At 40.5% G+C, this 23,651-nt stretch overlaps 1 protein-coding gene across 3 annotated transcripts in view; it reads left to right on the forward strand.

Annotated features, from left to right (window-relative positions):
* LOC147896877 (uncharacterized) overlaps window positions 1-5,122 on the forward strand; it is a 34,154-nt gene extending 29,032 nt beyond the window's left edge. The window contains exons 5-6 of one of the 3 annotated variants that reach the window (XR_015541783.1): window positions 4,156-4,559; window positions 4,735-5,122. Coding sequence is in view for 1 of the 3 variants with exons in the window: in XM_087381744.1 (XP_087237870.1) it covers window positions 4,156-4,506 (351 nt within the window). In the remaining 2 variants the exon portion in view is untranslated. Of the gene's footprint in view, window positions 1-4,155 lie in introns of all 3 variants that reach the window. The other 2 variants (XR_015541784.1, XM_087381744.1) reach the window with 2 other exon arrangements.
* The last annotated feature ends 18,529 nt before the right edge of the window (window positions 5,123-23,651 follow it).

Below are 23,651 nucleotides of genomic sequence, written 5' to 3' on the forward strand. Positions count from 1 at the left end.
CATGCTAGTGACACATTTGACATTCAGCCCTCCTGTGGTAGATGACATTGTATGCCTAGAGCCTCTTTTGTGGAGCATCATGTTGCCATGCCATTCCATTCATGGGATGATGCAGATAGGAATGCTCCTGTGGCTGAGGAGCAGATTTTTGGGATGCTCAGCCAGCACTATATGCTATCTCCCTTGATGCATTGATGGGTACCAGAAGTGCTGAGACTATTAGATTAAAGGGGGAGATCAAGGGCCGGACTGTTCACATGCTTGTGGATAGTGAGAGCACTCATAGCTTCATCAACACCAAGACCTTGCAGAAGGTGGGGCTGATTGCTAAGAGATAGACCACGGTCTAAGAGTGGAAGTGGCCAATGGACAGCATATGATCAGTAGACTATATTGCTAGGGTGTGAGGATCAGGCTCTCTGATGAATATGACTTTGCAGGAGATCTTTTTGCACTGGACATGGGTCCGATTGATGTTGTCTTGGGCTGCGACTGGATGAAATCTCTGGGATAATTTGGCATGGACTTGAATGCCTTGACACTCGGCTTTGCACACAGGGGTAAGCAAGTCGTATTGCAGGGCATGACAGCCTCGAAAATGGAGGTCATTTCAGCAAGACAGTTGGCCAGAGAGCTCAAGAATTGGAATGCCATCTATGCCCTGAATGTCTATGTAGTTCAGAAGGGAAGCATTCCCCATGTGGATGACTTGGATATGCAGAAGTTGCTCTCTGAATTTGCTGATCTATTTGTTGATATGCCATCCCAATTGCCTTCCAAGAGGGATGTGGAACATGCCATTGTTCTGGAGCCTGGGAGTAGCCCATAAACAAAGCTCCATACTGTCTTTCTAAAGTTGAGCAGTACAGTTGCGGGTATTGCTTGAGAAGAACTTCATTTCTCATAACACTTCTCCTTTTGCCTCCCTAGTGCTTCTAGTGAAGAAGAAATATGGATCGTACCGCACGTGCATTGATCACAGGGATCTTAACAAGCCCACTATCAAGAACATGTTTCCAGTCCCTAGGATTGATGTCTATTGGATGAACTCAAGGGTGCTCAATTTTTCAAGAAGATAGATTTGAGATTTGACTACCATCAAATTAGGGTGAAAGAAAGAGATGAGCACAAGACGGCCTTCCACATAGAACGGGGCTTATATGCATTCTAGGTGATGCCTTTTGGATTGACTAATGCACTGGCCATCTTCCAGGCGCTGATGAACAAGATATTGCAGCCACTTCTTTTTAGATGTGTGCTGGTTTTCTTTGATGATATCCTCATTTACAGCAAGGATAGGTAGAGGGGCATATTAAGCACGTGAAGTAGGTGCTGGAAATTCAGAGATGCATCAGCTTAATGCTAAGGCCAGCAAATGCACTTTAATGGTAGAGGAGGTTGAGTATCTGGGGCATATTGTGAATAGACATGGCATTTGGGTGGATCCCACAAAGGTGAAATGCATTAAAGATTAGCCACAGCCACAAAACCCCACCCAGTTGAGAGGACTTTTAGGTGTTGCTTCCTTCTACACGCGCTTTATTCACAAATTTGCGAGGAGGGCAGCTCCTCTTACTGACCTCTTGAAGAAGGATGCTTTTATGTGGTCAAAGGAAGCACAACTCAGTTTTGAAGATTTGAAATTTGCTCTCACTCATGCACCTGTCTTGGTGTGCCCTGATTTTCACATCCTTTCATTGTGGAGGCAGATGCCAGTGGCAACGGATTGGGGCTGTTTTTAGGTAGGAACATGGGGTAATAGTCTTTGAAAGCAAGAAGTTTGATGCCGAGGAATTCAATTACCGTGTTTATGATTAGGAGATGCTGGCTCTCTTGCATGCTTTCTAGAAATGGCACCACTATTTGTACGGGATAAAAATTAAGGTGAAAACAGATCATAGGACACTTAGATTCTTTCTCACTCAGGCAAATTTGTCATATAAGCAAAAGAGGTGGATGGCTGCAGTTCAATCCTATGATTTTGGCATTGAGAACAGAAAGGGAAAGGCAAATGTGGTTGCAGATGCCTTGTCGAGGATGTGGGCTTGCAATTTGTCTGCTGTCTCTACCATATATCAGGAGTGGACTCGTGGCATTCAGGAAGAGTATATGCAGAATTCTGAGGTAGCTCCCATATTTTCAGATTTGTAGAAGCCTTCTAGCCAAGGTCATCCGGAATTCAAATTACATAATGGGCTGTTGTGGTTCAAGGACATGATTTATCTAGTGCCAGAGACTTTGGTTTTGCAAGAAATGCACTCCTCTCCGATGGCTGGACATGCGGGTGTCACTAAGACATATGAGAGAATCAAACAGAGCTTTATCTGGAAAGGCATGTGGCGGGAATTATGTGGCTGAATGTTTGCCTTGCCAACAGAATAAAGTGGACAGCAAATTACTCGCAGGTCTCTTGCAGCCATTACCCATTCCAGAGGGAAAACGGACGTACATAGCAATGGATTTCATAACAGGATTTCCTTGTACTGAGAGGGGATGGGACAGCATTATGTTGTGGGGGATAGAATGACAAAACATGCCCACTTCATATCCATGAAGACTCGTTATTCAACATCATAGGTTGCTTGGCAATTCATTGAGCATGTCTTTAAGCATCGTGGCTTTCCTCAAGTAATTGCAGTGACAAAGATGCAAATTTTATGGGTCACTTTTGGCAGGAGTTATTTACAGTAGTGGGTACTTTGCTCACACCTAGCACTGCATACCATCCTCAGACTGATGGACAGTCGGAAAGGCTGAACAAATGGGTGGTAGGAGATATATGTCTTTCAAAGTGGGGGATTATGTGCACTTGCGTCTCCATAAGAACCGTTATGCCCCACTAAAAGAAAATACCAATACAAAGCTTGCTCATAGGGATAACGGTGATTACAAGATCATTGGAGCTACCCAGTTCTCCAAGATCCATGTATCCTTGTTGAAACCACATGTGGGACAGCATGTGCATGTCCTACCTGAGTTGCCAACTATGGGATGAGAAGGGTCATATCCCCTATGTTCCTGAGCGCATTGTGGGTTTCAGAGATTGAGTACTCCGCAACAGGGTATACAGTGAGTACCTCATAAAATGGAAAGGGATTGCAGAGGATGAACAGTCATGGCAGCCAGAGAGTATCATCTAGGTGAACCCCTATCTTTTACCAGGTTGATCAGCATCACTTGGATGTCCCAGCACCCTTGCGTAGCAGCCAGTACATATAATTTGGAGGGCAAAATTCTATGGGAAGGGATGGCTGTAATGAAGGGGAAAAAAGGGCTATTTTAGTGGCCCTTTAGGTGGGAAATGTGGGGGGACTATCTAAGTCCCCATCCACCACTCATTGTGTACTTTTTTATGTGACATCTAATCCTAACTACTCTCCTCCTTCCTCCCTCCTACCTGCAGTATGCGCTCCCTCTCCCCCAATCTCTCTCTCTCTCTCTCTCTCTCTCTCTCTCTCTCTCTCCCCTTCCTACCTCTTCCTCTCTCTCTCTCCTACCCCTTCTCCTTCCTGCTCCCATTCATCCTCTCTCCCTTCCGCTCTTCTATCCCCCTTCTCTAATCCGGCCCCCACCCCCTTTTCTACAGAATGTGACTCTGGCTACTTGAATTGCCCTTGACCTTTTGGGGAAGATTTCTTCCTATATTTTTCGGTTTATAGTTCTCCGCCTTCCTCCACATTTTGAACCTATCTGGGATTGATTTTTTACTTTTTGCTTACTGGATGATTGTGTTTAACAGGTCGGACAAGTTGCTCTTGCACTCATTCGTAAGTGACACCCCAGCTCCTCAGGGCATATTTCTGAACTACCATAATGCTTTGGCGCTCTCTTTGAGGTTGTTAATGTTTTGATATTCAGCTGTCTCTTGAATGAGTTGAAATGTTGTGGAATAATTATTAAAGCAAAATTCAGAGTGGAGTCAGCTTCTGCTTCCTTGAAATGACAAATTGTGTCATTATTATTGCGTTTCCAATAATTGTGCATGTTACTTTTGATGAAGATGGTCATCTATACTGCAAAAATGCATGATGGAAGGACATGCAAGATCAGATCATAAATGTTCTGCTTTACAGCACAACTTGATGATTTATCTAAATATCGTTTTATATACTTGTATTTTCCTGCTGATAGTTACTTATGGAGCTGTGTGACCAGATCGTTGGCTTGAAAGAGAAAATTCAACAGCTAAGCCAGTCATTGGAGGAGTGCAACAGCAAAATGCATTGGAAAGAGGAAATGGCGACAGCTGCCATTACTGCACGGAATGCAGCTGAGCAATCACTTCGAATTGCAGATGAGCATGCTTTACAGTTGAGGGAGAGGATTGAAGAAATGACAAGGCAGTTTGAGGCACTACAAGGAATGGAAGATGAGGGAGGGACCATGGGCGTGTTTGGTACATGTTGGCCATACCAGTGGTTAAAGGGCAAGCTGCCAGAGTCACAGCGTAGGACGGCACCACGAGCAGGAGATGAGATGGGAGAGCTGTTAGAGCCATTTGTGTAGATCTATATGGAAGGATTTTTGTTTCAAATGATGAAGAAGAAATGATTGCTGAGGTGCAATGACCCTCCTTTACCCAGGTTCAATGCTTCAATGGGCTCCATGATATGGTTTTTCTACCTGAGCTACTAAAACTGTTGTGCATGAATCAAATATGATTTTTCATAGGGATATTTTCAATGTGGTCTGGTATACATCCAATGGGTGATTATGCTTTGTTTTTATTGTCAGAATCCAGAGGGAGTGAAGCATCATTATTGAGTGTGAAAACACAGGCGATGGATATATGCTGATTCTCAAGAACTTGTAGTTTTTCTCAGGCTGCATCATGTTCTAAGAGAGACAAGGTCACCCATGGCATCCTTACTACAGGAATGTGAAAGTCTAGAACGGGTTGAATTTCTGTTCCACTAATTGGAGCTGATCGGAAAGGTGAAATAGCAACCCAAAGCAGAAGGTCTCTTCATGTTACTTTTATCAATCCATTGCTGTGTAACTGTGAAGTTATTTTCTTTTGTGCCATAGCCATTACTTTGAAAATATCCTTTTATTTCAAAAAAGTAGGCTGCATGCTACCTGTAACATTGTTAAAGGTTTTAACAGAAGATTTTATGTTGAATATCTCACTCATTTTAAATTTCAGCATGCCTTGCTTATTTTTACTGTGCGCCAAGCGCTGGATATGCTTGATTCCAGCTATTGGTTAGGTACGCAATTTGCTTTCTAGAAAGTGGAACATTGTATCAATGCCGGATGGGAAGTAGAATGAATACGTTAGGTCAAGCGCTCTCAAACCTGAGCCGATCTTCATATCGTAGTCACTTATATCAAATGTTACTTGTTTCTCCATTTGACTTTGTCTTTGCATTTTTAAATCCATCAACTCATCTGATCATTTAGCATAGTTAGCACAAGGAATGCCATTCCCCCTTCTGGAACGTCTAGAATGCCGTTCTCGGAATTGTAGCGACCTAGAATGCTAGGAACGTTCCTAGAAGGTTTACTGGGTTTGGAGCTGCAAGGAATGCCGTTCTAGCGTTCCTGGATTGTGTTCCCTAGTGTTCATGCTAAAACAGTGCTGAATGGGCACTGTCTGTCGTCACTCTACCTGCTTGGACCTTGCACTTCTCTCAACCCACCCTTACTCCCATCAGCCCCCTCTTCTCAGCCTCTGCTTTCAGCCCCCTCCTCTTCTCAGCTTCTGACAAATGAGTGTAAATGTAAAAATTCCCAGATATCGTCTTCAATCAATGTCAATACAAAACACTACAAAGGAATTTATTGAAGCAATGTCAATACACAACAATACAAAATAGTAACAATGTAAAACAAGTTGAACAAAGTTCAAGTGGCCTGCCTTGGAGATCTAAGATGTGTAGCAGGGAGAAGAGGGCAGGGTAGAGAGAGAGAAACAAGGAGGACTGAATGACGAGAAAGGAATAATGCTAACTAAAAGTCGACAATAAATCATCCAAATGAAAAAGAAAATAAGATGCATAGCAAGGAGAAGAGGGCGGGCTAAAGAGAGAGAGAGAGAGAAACAAGGAGGACTGAATGACGAGAAAGGAATGATGCTAACTAAAAGTGGTTGACAAATTATCCAAAATGAAAAAGAAGACATTAAGATGTGTAGCAAGGAGAAGAGGGCAGGGTAGAGAGAGAGAGAGAGAGAAACAAGAAAGGAATCATGCTAACTAGAATTGGACAACAAATTATCAAAAATTTTAAAAAATACACACAATCTCCTTTTTTCGTTTCCACTGCAAAGCCTTTACTAAGACTTGCACCTACGGCAGGCCAAAAAGAGAGCTGCTTACATTACACCATCAATGGTGGTATCTTGTGAAAGCAGCCATGTGAAAAACATCATATCCTTTAAAGAGAGCTCTCGCATGCATGTTAGTGTGATTGTAAATTTGTCTCTCCTTGGACCACTATCAATTTAAGCGATTTTTTTGTGTGAAAAAACAAGGAAATTGTTCCCATTGAATTGTACTTCTTAAAGAAGCTTTTCCCGTTTCACTCCTCAGATGAACATTGTGTCAAATTGTGTGGTGCGGTTAGACTTGCCTAACTAACCCCCTCTCTAGAGAATGGAGCATAAAGAATTGGATCGCTTTGAGATCAAATATTATGGACGAGGGTATCATTAAGCATTAGAGTAACATGTTTGACATGAAATGAGCACTTTGGAGCATTTATGTAGATATACAATGTACTACTCCGCAAACTTGTAAAATTATTGGTATTGCCATGCTTTGATACTGGTATTTCCATGAGATGTTTGGTGGGTGTAAGTGCCTCACACAGCAAAATCGGCTCTCAAAAACAAAACAAAACAATGTATCACTCTACAACTAATGTGAGCAAATGGCTTTTGAGTGGATTTATGCCCAACTTTAAAATTCAAGTTGAAGAGAGCAAGAAAACAAGGAAGTGTGAGGAGGCAAGGAGACGTAGGAGCTCAAGTATGCAACAAGCAAGAATGAATATGAAAGTAGACAAACATCTATTTCTAAGTAATTGGGAAAGTAAAAGATACCTATAAAGTTGAAAAATCCTTGAAAAGCTAGAAGTAAAATAGATATATGTTAAGTAAAAATTTCTAACCTAATTAGTTAGAAATATAATACATTAATTGCATAATATAGGCTACATGATCTGACAATCCTACCATCATCAATGTGCTAAGCTAGGAGCAAGTCAAATAGTGATGGCCTTTGCTCTCCCATCATAGCATATTTTCATTCATAAAATCTATTATAAAAAGCTATTTAAGTACATGTTGCATCGACCCAATTGTAGTTCATATCGTCAGGTCTACTTGTAGTTGAGCCACTTAGAGACAAGGGAAGAAGATCTAGAAGAGGCAATGTTGATATTTCCTTATGTTAGAGCGACCATTCCAAACTTATATCTTATGTAATTTACTATAAGAAATAAGTAACAAAGTCTTTTTCTCCACAGGATGGAGAAGAATATTTTACCTTGCCATTATCACTAAGAAAAATATATGATAACAATTGATCACCAAAGGACATGAAGAAAATAACTTGTGACCCAATACCTATGTGTTGGAAAAGCTCTAGTAAGAATCAATGTCTAGATACTAATCACTCTCCTAACATTGATCCCCCTATGCCAATATATAGCCATAGTCCATGGCTATAATTAGCATACAAGCCCCATTCCATTCTAGGGAAGCTTTTATTTAAGCAATTAACCCTATCTCAAGATGAATTGAGTGTTGTGATTGTAAATTTAGGTTCTTTGTAGATCTAATTATTTAATTAAAATGGATAGAAGCTCTAGAACAGATAAGGATCCTCATGATAGTGATAATGTTACCCTTAGCATGTAGTACACAATTTGTAATGATTTGTTATTCTGCAAGGGAAAGGTAAGTATACTTGACATGGATGACATAAAGATGAGATCTTATATGAATGTCATGATAGCCCTAGTTCAAGCCATCTTGCTATACAAAGGACCTATTGCTTAGTGAAGTGCAACTTATATTGGATGAAAATGAAAGTGCACGTCTAGGACTATGTGATTAAATGTCAACACTGCTAAAGGGGAAAGTAAATCTATGGATTTTGTCATAGGGTTACCTCACAAGTGGAGGAGGTCATAGTTGATTGACCTACCAAACACATCTTGCTATACAAAGGACCTATGATTTGGTCAAGTGGAACTTTTATTGGATGAAACTGAAAGTGTATGTCTAGGACTATGTGATTAAATGTCCACAATGTTAAATGGGAAAGTAATTCTATGGATTTGTTATAAGGTTACCTCAGACAAGTCGAGGACATACTGCAATTTGGGTCATAGTTGATCGACTTACCAACCACATAGTTCATGACCGAGGCTGGAAGCTTATTGGACATGTTTGGCAAGCAATTTTGAGAAATTGGAAACTAGCCTAAGCTTGGTTGATCATCAGTCAATCGGATGGACAAACAAAAAGAGTGAATCAGTCTATGGAGGATATGCTTCACACTCAAAATGATGGAATTTACCTATAATAGTGCTAACCATTCAACTACATGGTCTAGCTTGTTTATGCTTATGTATTGGATACCAACATAGATCGCCGATTGCTTTAGGCTATGGCTTCAACAATATGAAGGTATAGATTACTAAAGATTTCTGTTCAAACATGCATGAAATGTTAGCACAAGCTAAATATTCCATAAAAAATACTCAAGATAAAACAGTTACCCCTAGGATTCTTAAGGAAGGCATGTGGGTGTATCTTAGAATTCCAAAAGATTCTAAGACTTTGAGAACTTGGAAGTATACAAAGATTTCCCCACAAATATTATGGCCCTTTTCACATCATTTAGAAATCAAGGATGCAACATATAAGTTAGAATTCCCTTCGAATGTTGGGGTTCATCTAGATTTTCATGTGAGTAGACTCAAGAAGAAATGAAAGATAGAGACAATTGAGTAGCTCTTAAGGAATTGATAGTTTTGGAAGATTTAGGTGACAAAGAAGAGCAACAAGCTTGTAATTTGGAGTAACAGGTTGAATGATAATTTTTAGACTTTGGAACATCGGGTTACTACTATAGCTACGGTAGGCATTGTTGTCCTAACAAGCCATTTGTAATTGAAATGAATGATAGAGATTTTGCAATAGGTGCTGCTCTTGTCCACCTATTTCCTTCAAGTAAGTTGTTGAATGATGCTCAACTAAGTTTTGATATGCAAAAGTAAGAATTGTATGTGGTAATACATGCCTTGAAGGTATGGAGACATTATCTATAAGGCTTGACTTTTGATGCTATAGTTTATCATCAACCCCTTAGTATTTTTGTTAGCGTGACTTGAGAAGATGAAAGGCTAGATGGGCGGAGTTTCCTTTTCAAATTAGATATTGCAATGAAGTCAAACTTGATTAGCAGATGGTTTAAGTGATCGAGCTTAACATATAACTCTCCGTGATCCGAACTAATTTGGATAGCCTTACTTATCTGCTCACCTACACAATATCAAAGTTCAACACTTATCCCCCGTAATTGTTTGAGTACAATGACTTCATTTTGTTGTATAGTCTGAATTTCTTGATGTTTTATTGTGTATATTTTTCATTTTTACATGAGGGGATATGGATTCAATGCAAAGCTGTCATTTTGTACTAATCTAATGACAATGAAAATTCTATGTGACTATTATGTGCTTTACATATCAAGGACCTCAAAGCACAAGATCAATAGGCATGATATTGCTCACACAGACAAGGGAGACATCATGGTTTGGTACTATGTAGGCCCATGCTATATCATCATAGACAAACGATGTTTGACATCCTAGATTGGAATCTCAAGCCTTAATATACAAGGGGACACTACGTCATTTGGTAGATCCAGAATGCTTCACTAGATCATGAGGTACTAGCATCATTAGGCTTTAAAACTCATTGGTAGGTTTTGTTATGTGGACGTGCTATATGTGAACTAGGAATGAAATGCCATGGCAGGCCACTTGATGTCGGCCCATTCTTGAAGGGCATTCAACTAGTGATACTATATGACTTTGAAAGGCTCAACCTCAAGCAATGCATGGCTTATTTGAAGAACGATCCATCTTTGAGCGAAAAGCACATCTGATGTTCTACTCCTACTAGTGACATCAATACTTTGAAGTGTAAGATAGATTGAATACAATACAAGACCTCTTTAAAGCCATCACCCCCAAAAAATCATTTGCTCACCAATTAATTATGGTCATACTCATCCATCTACATAGGATTGAAAGCAAGAAGGGCAGTATTGACACCATATGGGTCTTGTAGATAAGAGAAACACCATGATGCACTTGAAAACTTGGGATCCTTCTGTAATTCAAAATTTTCCCTTCATTAGACTAGACTAGTCACACTTCGAGGAGAGATCTAAAGGATAGTTTGCATGCTAGTCTCAATAGAAGTAGATTAATTGTTGCATTCATAATGAGATGTATATAGGCTGCATTTGTTTTCAAGTATATACTAACCTTGCCTTGTAGGGATTGAAGATTGAGTCAAAGAATGAGTTGTCCTATGCCAAGTGATTTAGGCCATTCTGGGGTTCAAAGCTCCTTTGCTAACTATGAGTCACCAACTGGCACAAACTTTCCATGCACAAACCAATTATTCAAGTTATGGCTAGATGCCAAATGTTTACAAACACCTAACTAGGGCCAAAGGAATACTCAAAGACAACTCCAAAGAGGCCTTTGATGCATGCGTAAAGTAGAGTGTTGGCAAGACCAAACCCGGCCCCAACTTTCACAATCCAAAATTCAAAAAATTTATATAGAGCCAAGATCATGCCATACCCTAGATCTAATAGCCACCTATAAGACTTGGATCTGATAGACATGCAAGGTTTGTCACTCTTCAAGGCCCAATCTCGGAGGTCATACCTACAAAGGTGGGAGTTAAAAGGAAAGAAGTTGGAGGAGCATGCTACACAGCTGCATTTGAAGGGACTGGAGCAAGGAACCAAGGACATGACAAGGAGGCATGTATATATTGTAATCTTTAGGTGTGAATTTCAGCAAGAGATAGGACGAGGAGGAACCCCAACACAACAAGATGCTAAAGGCAAGACTTGAAAAATGAAAGACAACAAATGAAGGTCGAAGGTCAAATCAAAAGATGAAGATCCAAGGCCGAATGAGCCAGAGCAAAGGGCGAATGGTGAAAAACCACAAAGATGAAGGAGGATGGGGACAAGCAAGCAAGAAGACAACATGAAGAAATATTAGAGGGGTGCAACAAGAGGCCAAGCAAACATGAAAGAGTGTTGGGCTATGTGAGACCAGAAGAAGGCCAACAACAATGAGATTGGAGGGATGTAACCTCAACGAAGAAAGGAAGTTGAGGCCGTTGGCATGAAGATGAGATCATTGGAGAAGGGTGAAGCACAAAAATGCTGGCATACAAAGACATGACTCTCAAAGGATGTAGCCTTCGAATCACCATGAAGCATGGGACTGTCACGCGACCTACTTTGCATGGAGTGGACTGTATCATTCTCCCACATCATTCTAGGTTTGCGAATGGGAGTTGTAGTTGCTAAGATAGAAGAGGAAGCAAAACAAAGAGAGATTTCAAGGAGAGAGAGTGAGAGAAGGTGTCTTGCATTGTTCGATTGGCAGGGGAATCCTATTCTACTTGCAGCAAATCACCGAGCTGAGTAATGCACATTGATTGCCTTTCAAAACCCAATTGTTGCATTTCTGACTATGATGACTGCCTGGGTTTGCTAATCCACTTGCACTCGACCAAATTCCCTCAGCCATCCTTATCCTGACATCCCCACCAACCACCATCATGTCCATAGGTCTTGACTGTTGAGCGCCTTGCAATGCGTGTCAGTCCACCACCATCTCCAAATCCCTGCCCTCCTGGCCTTTTGGCTATGTTTATTAGCATTTCATCCCTCACCTTTGTGTGTCATCTTTGCCTTTATCATCGGTGTCTCACCATTGTCCCTTTCTCAGTACTTTTGGCTATTTGCCTCAATCCATCGTTTACCCATTTAGGTCTAAAGCATGTCATGTCTGGGCGAGACCTTATCCATTGATCCTTTTTCCTTCATGCTCATCCTTCATCGTCATTTCTCTTCCTCATTCCTCATTTTGGCCTTTGTTAGTCAATGTCAACACTAATTTTTTGTGGTGTTAACACCCCTTGATACTCTAGGCTCCCCAATCATTTACATGGGTCAAAAAGACTTGGAAGAAAATATCTACTTGGATTTCTTCTCTTAGGTCTTAATTTAGAGGGTGCAAAGTATTTGAGTAGTTCATTGATCTAGAGATAGGGTTCAAGTTCTTGAAGATGCTGAAGATGTCTTAGATCTAAAAAGGGCCCAACCAATAACCTTGAATTCATTAGAGGAGGCTCCAAAAGGGAAATGGCCATAGTTGCACCGTTGGGTCCACTTATATCCTATCAAACTTTAGGAAAATTGATTGTGCTTGTTCCATGGTCATTGGCCCTTTCTGATTGATCTTGAGTCAAACTCATCATCAACTCCCAATACCATGTGGATACCATGTGATGCAACACATATTCTATCATCTGATAGAAAATCCTTCATTGCTTAGTTGAATGGATTTGAAGCTATCAAGGACTATAAATACTTGAACCACATATTAGTAAGCCATCTCATCTTATTCTTGCCTCAACTTCACCACTTTCAAAGTCACATTGATAGGGTCTTCACTCTTTCCAAAATTCTCCTCTACTCTACAACCACCAGTGGCCAACTTTGCTTTATGGAATAGACTACTTTTCAACCAAAAACATGGATAAGACCACCAGCTTCTTACCTTTAGCTAGAAAATTTAAAGACATACAATATTTGTTGAAGGGTTTTCATCTACTTTCATAAGATTTTTTAAAAATGCTAATACTAATGGGAAAAGTGACCTATTAAATCACTGCTAACTACATAATCCTTTGCACGAAATTCCACCACATGTCATAATGGAGCCACTATCCTATAACCTTAATTAGTATATCCACTACTAGGTTTACTAATGGACCCTTATAGTCTAATAGCCCCCCTTGCTCCAACCCTTCTTGATCTAGCACTCAACCTATTCCCGCCGCTCTAACACCTCTTGATCCACCTCTTGATCCACCATTTAGCCTATTCCCCCTACTCTAGTCCTTGCATATTCATTGTGAGATTCTTGAGCCCTATTGGACTTGTTTTGGGTGTTCCATTGCATCTTGTTGCCTCTGCACTCCTTACATTTATAGGTGTGCTTGCCTCTGTAACTACTGAGCCCATAAATTGCTTAACTAAATGTAGAAATTCTATGTAATACACAAGTAGGGTGTGCATAGTTGTTTGTGGTAATGCACATATCTTCTCCATGAGCACTTGGCACTTGGCTCGGGATGTCACTCACTAGCTGGTCTTTTATTGCCAAGTTAAAGTCTTGGCAAGCCTTGTCACAGGTAGAAATTTCTATGGACAAGTCTTCTAGTGGCTCTACCTAATGTAGGGGTTGATGAGAACTTAAAGAGGACTCTTTAGAACCACTTGCTTTTGCCAGCAACAACTCCATGGCATGGTAGGACAATGGAAATGGGAGCATCCAGGTACATGTTACAAAATGCCATAGGCAAAACATGGAGGATGACTTGTGTAAGAGGGAAGGACTCGATGATGTGAGTGATAGGTGCTCCAAGGATATCTATTTGGCTATTCTATAAGGCATGGAGGGGATGTTTTTGTACCTAATTGAATCCAACAAGCAAGGAAAAAAGAACCAGTAGTAGTGAAAGGCACAAGGCAAGGCTTGGGGTCCAATAACAAAAGGGCTTGGGTCATCCTTTACTCATTTAAGTCATGGCTTGTGGTCTACTTGGTGGTGGTGTTCTAGCCCTCCGTGGTTGGAATGGTCTTCCAACCAATAATCATCAGACTCATCACAAATGTGGCAATGTGCAAGGCTTGGTAACAAGAGGCTGCATAGTTGACCTAGGCCACCTTTCCTGAAAGATCCATGTTTGTCATCATTTGGGTTCCTCCTTGATAAAGCTTACTAGGATGTTCCTCAAGTGCAAACAACTTTTGTAACAATGACTAGATTTGTTCTAGGGTGTCCTTTCCTCACAGTGTCAAAATTTTTGAGAAAAGTCTGGTTCAATTTGGTGGTGTCAGTAGTAGCAGATGAGGCAACCAACTTTAGTTGTTGCTCATGGCATAGAATGACTTGCCACTACATCTCTCCTTGGTCCATATAGCTTTTAGCGTTGCTTGAGAAATCTTGGAGGTATTAGGCCATCACTTGGTATTCTTCTTGTACCATGGCATGGGCCTCCTTTAGGGAATTATGCTATGCTTTCAATTTGTTATACTCCTCATCCTGGGCATTGATCTCATCATGGTAATAATTTTTGAGCTATTGCCCAGATGCCTAGTGTTGCCGCTTATTGTACCTTAAGGCCTAGGTGGTGCCCATTGCCTTGCAATGTACCAAGTAGTAGTCAAGGCTTTTTACTACAATGTGCACCAATCATCCCCAATTTGAGCCACATGGACATTATCACCTAAATAAAATAACTCGTTAATGCCCTCATGCATCATGACCTTCTAAATTGGTGGTAATTGCTCTACATATCAGTGTTGCTCAAGATACGAGTCATCACCCACCTCTTTATCTTCATCATCGGGCTGCTCAAAGGTGTTCCAAGTACCTTAATGATCTGGCTTGCTACTCAAATCATGTTGCTTGCACATACCTTTGATAGGTGGATCAGATGGCTTCCAAATGATTTTCTTTCGTTTGACTCAAGAGTCCTAGTGGTCTTAGGCTACTCAACTTTTTTGCTCTCTCTCTCATTAAGTTGCTCAATGACCACTTTCTTGCCTTTGAGATATGTGACTACCACTATGTTGGGATGCTTGTTTGCCTTTAAGATCTATCAATGCCACTATGTTGGGTTTCTTCTTTGCCACCTTGCCCTTGGTTTCTTTCTCGCTAGGCTACTTAGTGATAGTCTTTCTAGGAGTTCTCAACACTTTAGGGGTAGGCTACTAATGTGCTGACACTCCTTGATTGCTAGGCCCAAATATGCTTGCATCATTGTGGATTTGGTCTCCTGGATAGGTCCACATTATCCTCCTGCATCTTTTGAAAGGCTCCTAACCCATCAACGAGGACTTTGTCCTCTACCTTGACAATGCTTTAGCAGCCTGATGTACTAAAAAAGGGGTCTAAAGAAGAGCCATACTTTTAGGTCTAGGGTCTTATTAATAAGGTATATCTAGGAGGTTGAATAACTCTTTTCTTCAAAATATTGGTCGCACTACATGATACTCAAAACTAGTGTTGTCTTTGGATTGTTCAAAGACATAAGAGGCAACATGCTTCTTAACAAATGTTTGCCAAGTCAAACATGCTGATCATTGTGATAAGGATGCTGCGATCCATCACAATGTAGGACTTGAGTGGATCCTCTACCACTGTTGCATCCCATGCTACTTCCCGTGGTAAATTTGCAAATTGGTAGAGCCTGTTGTGCTTCATTGTCAGCTTCGTATATCATTCAGCTCAACTAGATGAGGAAGGAGACATGAGGTGCAGCCTTACAATGTGAGTAGGGTGATCTTAGGCTTAAGAGAAGTGGTAGCCATAGCAATACTGATGTTGCAAACAATGAAACATTGACATGCTACTCAAAGTTGTAGTAAGGATGTAAAGAGCTTGAAAATACGCTTAAAAATTATGAGGCACAAAAGCTTCAAGTTTCCTTTTAGTCCCCATGCATCAACGAATGGTTGGGAGAGATGCATTATCGGATTAATTATTGCATGTGGTGCCTCAATTAGAGTGAAACTCATGTCCTCAAAATGATGTCTAGTTAGGGATTCCTTTAGAATCTATTCTCCACATGGTAATCAATCATGCACTCCTCATGTATTCATTGCAACAACCAAGAAGGTGGGTGCTTGGTATGGCTTTACTTGGCTTCCATTACAGAGCTTAGGGATCAAATGGCCTTGTAGATTTGTGAGTCGCATTGTGCCATTGCTTCAAAGACCTTAGTGAGCTTGTAGGGCCCGTTCCATCCAAATTTTAAGGCTAGGCTTGAGTGGCCCTAGCTTTGCATTATACAACAAGATAAGTGTACATTTCTTAGGGCCCGTTCCATCCATGTTTTAAGGCTAGGCTTGAGTGGCCCTAGCTTTATAGGGCCCATTCCATCCAAGCTTTAATGCTAGGCTTCAGTGTCCCTAGCTTTGCATAATACAATAGGATAAGTGTACATTTCTTTGGGCCTATTCCATCCAAGTTTTAAGTTTTCCAAGCTAATGCTTGGCTGCGACTTGAAGATTCAGGACCAAAAATTCAAAGGCACCACAACCTCTAGAGCAAATGCCATTTTGAAAGGAGTTAGGTTCGTGATTACGTTGTAGGCCATCCTATATGCCCAGCATGGAGCTTTATGTCCCAATCTCTTCGATGTGTGCTCACCATCTTGGTGAGGATAGACTTAGCCTCGCCATTGCACCAAGGATAGTAAGATGTGGAACCTTGATGCATCACAATGAACTCAGTAAGCCGAGTTGTCTCATAGTGCCTTAGCTTGCTCCACTTGGTAGCATAATCTGTGGTCACAATGATATGTTTATTCTGTGTCCAACTGAGCCACATTTTGAAGGACCAATGTAATCTAAGCCCCACCTCTAGAATGCTTCCCATGGCTAGCTTAATGATAAGGGCATCTAATGATGTGGAAGCAACCATCCTATTCTTTGATAGCTGTCACATTCAAGAAATTGAGCATGTAATAAATTGGACAAACATCGCATTCAAGACACCGAGCATCTACATCCCAAAACAAAGTACTCTACCATAAACCTACCTGTAAAATTTTTTGAGCTACTAGCTTGCCACCGAAGTCACCTCTAATAGTAGGCCCTCGATGAGTATTGTTTCTCATTCATGTCGTAGCACCCAACATTATAATACTCCATCTGCTCCTAGGTGATAATACAATTGGCCACTAATCAAGCTATATTTTAAGGCTTTCAAAGCCAGTTGTTTGCATTTTGTCTCAAGGCATGTGCTCAAGAAATGTGCCTTGTGACATGTACTATTGTGACTTCTTGGTTTTGATCTGGGAGGGCAGACATCTACGCCTACATAAGACTTACTTGGCTTGTGGATGATGTTGAAATTGAACTTCTGGAGAAAATATCCACCTCATCAAGCATCCCTATATGACTATCTTGTTGATCAAATACAACAAAGCTTGGTGGTCAATATAGAAGACAAATGGATTACCAAGTAGATAGTGCCTAAATTTCTAGACACTATAGACCATCCTAAGGGCTTCATGCTTGGTAGTGTTTTAGTAGCACTTAGGTGGTATCATCAACCGACTGGCACAATAGACTAGGTAGTCTAGCTTGCCACATAGCTATGCCAAAATAATGCCAAGTGCATAGCCTAAAGCATCCACATGGACATGGATAATTACATCCCACCTGGGTTAATTGAGAATTGGTGTCTTTTTTTCTTTTTTCTTGGGTTTATGAAAATCCTTCTTAAACCTTATGTAAAAGCTGATGAATTCAAAAGGGTTTAAATTATGTCAGATTCTCTACCTCAAGCATTTGCTCTATTGCTCAAATCTTACTTGGCTTGGTCCAAATGCCTTCCTTGGAAATTACATGCCCGAGCAATACACTAATCTTTACACAAAAACCACTTAGCTAGTTCAGGGAGATTCTTGCATGCCTTGTAGAGAAAATTTTAAGACAAGCCAAATGCATAGATACTAGGTATACACAAAAATCATCAAAGTAAATGGAAATAAACTTGGTCAACTAATCTCAGTGGAAACTCACAACCATAACCTTTCAAAAGTTGACGATGCATTAAGTAGACTAATTGGCACTTTACAAGCATACGCACCCCATTTTGTGATGAATGCACCCTTGTGTTGATCCTTTGTGCTAAAGAACTCTGATTGTAACCATTGTAGCCATCCATAAATGAGTACATCTCATGACCTACAACTTGTTGTAGTATTCCATCAATTAAATTATAACTCAACACAATGCCCCAAAAAGTGTGGTCTTCATTCCATTATGGGGTATTTAAATATACAAGTTGGAGAGCTTCTCTCTCTGCATGTAGGAATTGTAAGACGTTCTCTCTCTACATGTAGAACTTGCATATGGAAGTTGCATGTAGGAGTTGCAAGTTGCATGTAGGACTTGCATGTAGGAGTTGCATGTAGAACTCGCATGTAGAACATGCATGTAGGACTTGCATGTAGGACTTGCATGTAGGAGTTGCAAGTAGAAGTTGCAAGTAGAAGTTGCAAGTAGAACATGCATGTAGGAGTTGCATGTAGAACTCGTATGTAGGAATCGCAAGTAGAACTTGCATGTTGAGGATTCCTAAGAGAGGTTATTCCTAGCTTATGCAAGTACAAGCGAAGCTTTGCTGCTACTCTACACACACATTCTGTACTACCTAAGTTCATGTAAGCACAGAGGCAATAGATCCAACACTATCTAAGCATTAAGCTTCCTAGAATCCACATAAACTTGGAGCTTGCCATTCTTGTTGGACACCACCATGTTTGAGAATAATGAATCACTCTAATCAATTGCATAGATGAAGGTTGCTCATATCAACTTCTCTTTGAATTACTTTGCATAGTTCGGGTTCATCCTGTATCTTTGATAATGAATTGGCTTAGCATCTAGTATCAACAAAATTCGATGTTGGCAGACCTTTGGACGAGCCCCCACAAACCATGCATTATATTATAGGAAAAGACTTTAATTTCTTGAAGTTTTTCATCTAGAAAATGGGCACTTACCAGGATTGTATGCAGCTCCTACGCCTGCCCAAGTTGGGCTCCTTGGATTGTTTTTGAAACTAGGGTTTAGAACTAAGCTGAGTGAGAATTTTCTTTGGCTAGTCTAGCTCTTGCTCACTAGTACGTTTCTAGTGAAGTGACTAGGGTATAGTTGTTGTTCTATCAGCATCTCATCCTTCATCTTCTACTTAAAGGTCAGCAGCTACCTAGAATATGTTAATTTCTCCTGCAAGAAGTATTTGCATGTCCATTGGCCGAGACTTCAACATCCTATGGAAATTAAGTCTTTGGGTCAAAAACTTAGAAATTTACTTGGATTCATGGGTATTTTCACTGCAGTATCCCCAATTTTGATTGTCATGTTCTTAGAACCCCAAACATGCAATAGTCAGCACTTTTCAATTACAGTCTACCTGATAGGATTGGATAGACATTAATTTTTGTTGAGATGACAATCAAACTTATTGTAAAATGCACACGTCTGATATTGAGATGAATTGACAACATAACTTTGGGCTCTATCACTTGCTCATCCACCATGTGCACTCAGAAAGGAGAGGGCTTCAAGTTCTTGAGTTTTAACCACTTAGCCATGGCTACCATCCATGATCACACCATTTATACTCTACTTTTTCGGTAGTGATGGCTGGGAGTTCCTCGTCCACCACCCATGTGTTTTGATTGGATGGTAACAAGGGAATCTATAACTTGGGATGGCTTCTCCTCAGCCTAGAGCTATTGTAGGAAGAACTCTCGATAAAATGGACCAAGTCGCAATAACTCAGCCACCATCATGAGGCTGCCCGTCATGTTGCGGAAGGTCTCCCATGCTTGGTTTATTGCTAAACTTGGACACTCAGTGGTATTTGGCTTGGTCTGCAACTTGCTGGACAAGGATTTCCCTACAAGATTGAATTTAGTTCTAGCAGCAAGTCCACTGCAGGTGCCTTCCCTTTTGAGTCTTTAGTAAGCTTGGAGGCCACCTGTTTTTCCTCCTTCCAATTGATGTCCTTGGTTTGTTGAGCTCTTCTCTATACCCTCCACTAGTCCTTGGGGCCTAGTGACTGCATTGGCCTTGACCAAGTCTGTTACCTTTGACAAAATAGCTTGACACTTCCTTCTCTCTACATCACTCTTGAGTAGCTTGATGTGCTCTAACCATAATTTGTCCTTGGCCTTGGAATGATCATGCTCTCTACAAAATAAAATTCTAATTTGTGGTGGTCTTTTGCTTGTCCCTTTGTCATTTTAATATTTTCCCTTGCCTTGCTGGGATCTTGATGGGCATCCTTCCTTGGGCTTGGTATCTTCCACCATCTGGTGGACATCCATAATGCAGTTTTTCCATACCAACACTCAGAGTCATCATGTTCAAACTTGGTAAAAACATCAAATACTTACTATATAGATATATGGAAGCAACTGTCCACTTGAAAATGCACTACTTAAGCTTCCCACAAGCCAAAGGAGGCATCCAGTTGAGAACTTATGCCATGGTTTAGGGGTATCTAATACTACATTGCGATTGTGTGAATACATTTGAGGAAACTCTCAATAACTTTTTCTAATTTGGTTGGAAAGGAAAACTTTTTGAAAAAATGCAACCCACACTTATGGAGCTATTGCATGGTGGTCTTAAAACTTTGATCTTTGATGATACTTGTAGCTTAATTTAGTTAGCATGAATAATTGTACTAGAAAAAGATCAATTCAAATAGGTGTAGTGCCCTTTGAATAAATCCAACATTATTTACATTTTGTGTTGGTTCCTTTTCTACTCACTTTCTTACAGTAATGAAGCCATAGGCATGTTGAAGGTGGTTCCATTTCTCAATCTATAGCATTGAATCCACTACTAATCCATATAGAGGGCACAAGCTAGTGTCATGTATAGCTAGAGGTGAAAAATAGGATTGCCATGCTTCCTCGAAATTTGATATCTCCCATACTTGCATTTGATTCTTTTAACTCTTATTTTTGCAAAGAAAAGACTTCGATTCAGTATGAAAGAAACTCCCAAAGAAAATCTCAAGGAAAAATACATCATGCAATCATGAGAAAACATAACCCAAATAGGGCAAAATCAAACTCTCATAAGAGAGCTAGATAAAATCCAAGGCTGCGGGGCTAAAAATGCCACCTTGTTGGATTTCGAGAAGAATGGTGACCCACTCCATTCTTTGAAGAAGACAGTCCTCCTAGTAGAAGTTTCCCGTGAACACCCCTACATACTTCCCCAAATTGCTATCAATGTGGGTATTGTATCTATCCAATACTGGCCAATGTGTGTGGAGTGTGTGTCTCGGAACGGATGGACCTGGGAACCTTCTAAAGTCTTTGTGCATCTAGATCTCCAAATATTCAATGCTGCTATGCTTGCAAGAGCCTCCCTAGAAGTGTGTATAGGGGCATGTGGTGGTCTATATGGATAGCCAAGAATGTCGTCCACTGACCATGACTCAACCAAACATTATCGAATTGAAATAGCCCAAGAAGATTCATGTCTCTCATAAAACTCTGAGGTCTAGACAGAGAGAGCCAAGCTATGGAGCCCAAGGTGATGAAGACAGGAAAACGTGTAAAGGTGCTCAATAATCTAGTGATCTCTTCCCAAATGATCCTCACCTATTTTATTGTCTCATAGGCAATGTTGGATAGATTCTTTAGTAGAAAGGCAATGAATACATGTGGAATCCATCTCAAACTTGGGGACATCTCATGCTGCCACAATAGTTCTTCCCTATATTGATCTCCTTGTCACTTGAATAGGAATCCATGATAATATAGAACATTCCCCATTTCTTTGCCAAATAGAATTTTCATGAAAAGTTCACTATGCATTGCAATTTCAATGCTTGCGACATATTGAGCAGCCTGGAAATAACGGATTCCAATGTTTCACTGCTCGTCCCAAAGTGAGTGAGGTGTAGCATATTGGAAAGAGTTATGAGCAAAAGCAAGTCATCTCCTACCAAGCCAATTCAAGACGTCAGGGGATGAGTGCCATCCTTACCTATTTTGAGCCAACAATTTTGTTCAGTGCAATGATGTGATCGTACACATCCACTTGCTGTCTAGTGAAATGATTTGCATGGGAGAAACTCATTCGTTCTAATTCAATCAGTTGCCTTGGCTACAATAATGGCTTTCAAGCAAGGCTCAACAGAAAGTATTCGAGTAACTTGTCGCTGATGCACAGCAAAGATATTCCACTGACTTTTTTGAAAGGGCTAGTTGTTTGGTTGTTCCTACTGCATATTCCATGATTGTCTACTTGATTTGCCTCCCCTTTCCTATAGTTATCCTTGTAAAATGTCTGTAAAAGGCTACCAAGGCCATAATGATCGTTCATGATTCGAGCTCCAGGCATAAGAGATGAGCTTTGTGTGGTTAAATACAAGTGATAGAGAGTTTCCAAGGTTTTGCATTGAGCTTCCAAGGCCATCATTGGAGTGGAGGCAGGGTACAATGATGCCACCATCAAGCAGCTAGAATGGTTGGGTACGGGCCTTAGGTCAATGACATTAGTAAGTACTCACTTTGAGAATGAAAATAAAAGAATGCATGTAATATACACCCTTGGGTCAATGACATTATAATGTGTACATACTTGAACTTGATTTGATTCGCAAGTGGGTGTGAACAAAATTATACAAGGTCTTTTAGCAAATGCTACTCAAGCTTGAAAGAAACCTAACTTGCCATAATGTTTTGCCTTCCAATGTTGTAGGTTGTTTCTTATGGACATTTCTTACTAGTTATAGGCACTATAGCTTACAACTATGTGTATGAGTGCTATGCGAATACTATGGGCATGCCAAAAGTAAATGTAATCGTGCAAAATTCTTGTTGAGTGTAAGTACCCATTGTTTGATAGAGAAATGTGAAGCATTGATTTATCCCATTAGGAAAAAAGGGAGCTCATTTTGGGGCCCTGTAAGAAATTCACTATTTTCTCTTTTCTCTCTCTATAAAAGCAAGAAAATATGGATACTTGCGTGAGAAATGTCAGTGTGAAAAGGAATAAATATATTCTTTCACATGCTTTACATTCAATGTTCATATAAGAGCAACACTTTTCTGTGCAGAATTTGGTGATTCTGACACCGCAGACGCGTCCGGAACGGCCCAAAACCCCAAAAACGGCACTGGAAACGCTGGAATCGGACATACGGCCAAAAAAGGCCGAAAAACGCGATTTGCAGCAAAATGCGATATGGCACATATCGCATTTTGCTCCTTTTTTGGCCGTTTTCGGGCCTCCGGATGTCCGATTCCAGCGTTTCCAGTGCCGTTCTTGGGGTTTTGGGCCGTTCCGGACGCGTCTGCGGTGTCAGAATCATCAAATTCTGCACAGAAAATAAATTTTTTAAAGATTCAAATCAGATCACCTCATTAATGTGACATGCTTCTACGAACATATAGTACTATTTCTTTTTCTTATTTTCATCTTCTTTTGTTGAATTTTCAACGTTACGTTGGCCCACTCCTAATTGGTTGAGAGCCTATTTTCTCTCTCTTCTAAAAGGCCCCAAAATGAGCTCCCTTTTTTCTCATACTATGATGAAAAAGAGAAGAGAATGTGGGAGGACAATATGGACTAGAAAGAGGGCCAAGCATTAGACTAGGATACCCCACTTTGGATTCCAAACTCTTGCATACTTTGCTATGTAAAAACATACGTAAGATGTCACGCTTCTCTCAAAATTTCTCCCATTTTTCTTCGCTTAAACCAAACCATAAAGAATCACATGAGATTCACATCACCACATAGTCCACTCTAACA

The sequence above is a fragment of the Dipteris shenzhenensis genome, chromosome 11 (assembly GCF_047967505.1).
Source record: "Dipteris shenzhenensis isolate YYH24624 ecotype China chromosome 11, Dip_SZ_1.0, whole genome shotgun sequence".
In the NCBI taxonomy this organism is placed as follows: Eukaryota; Viridiplantae; Streptophyta; class Polypodiopsida; order Gleicheniales; family Dipteridaceae; genus Dipteris; species Dipteris shenzhenensis.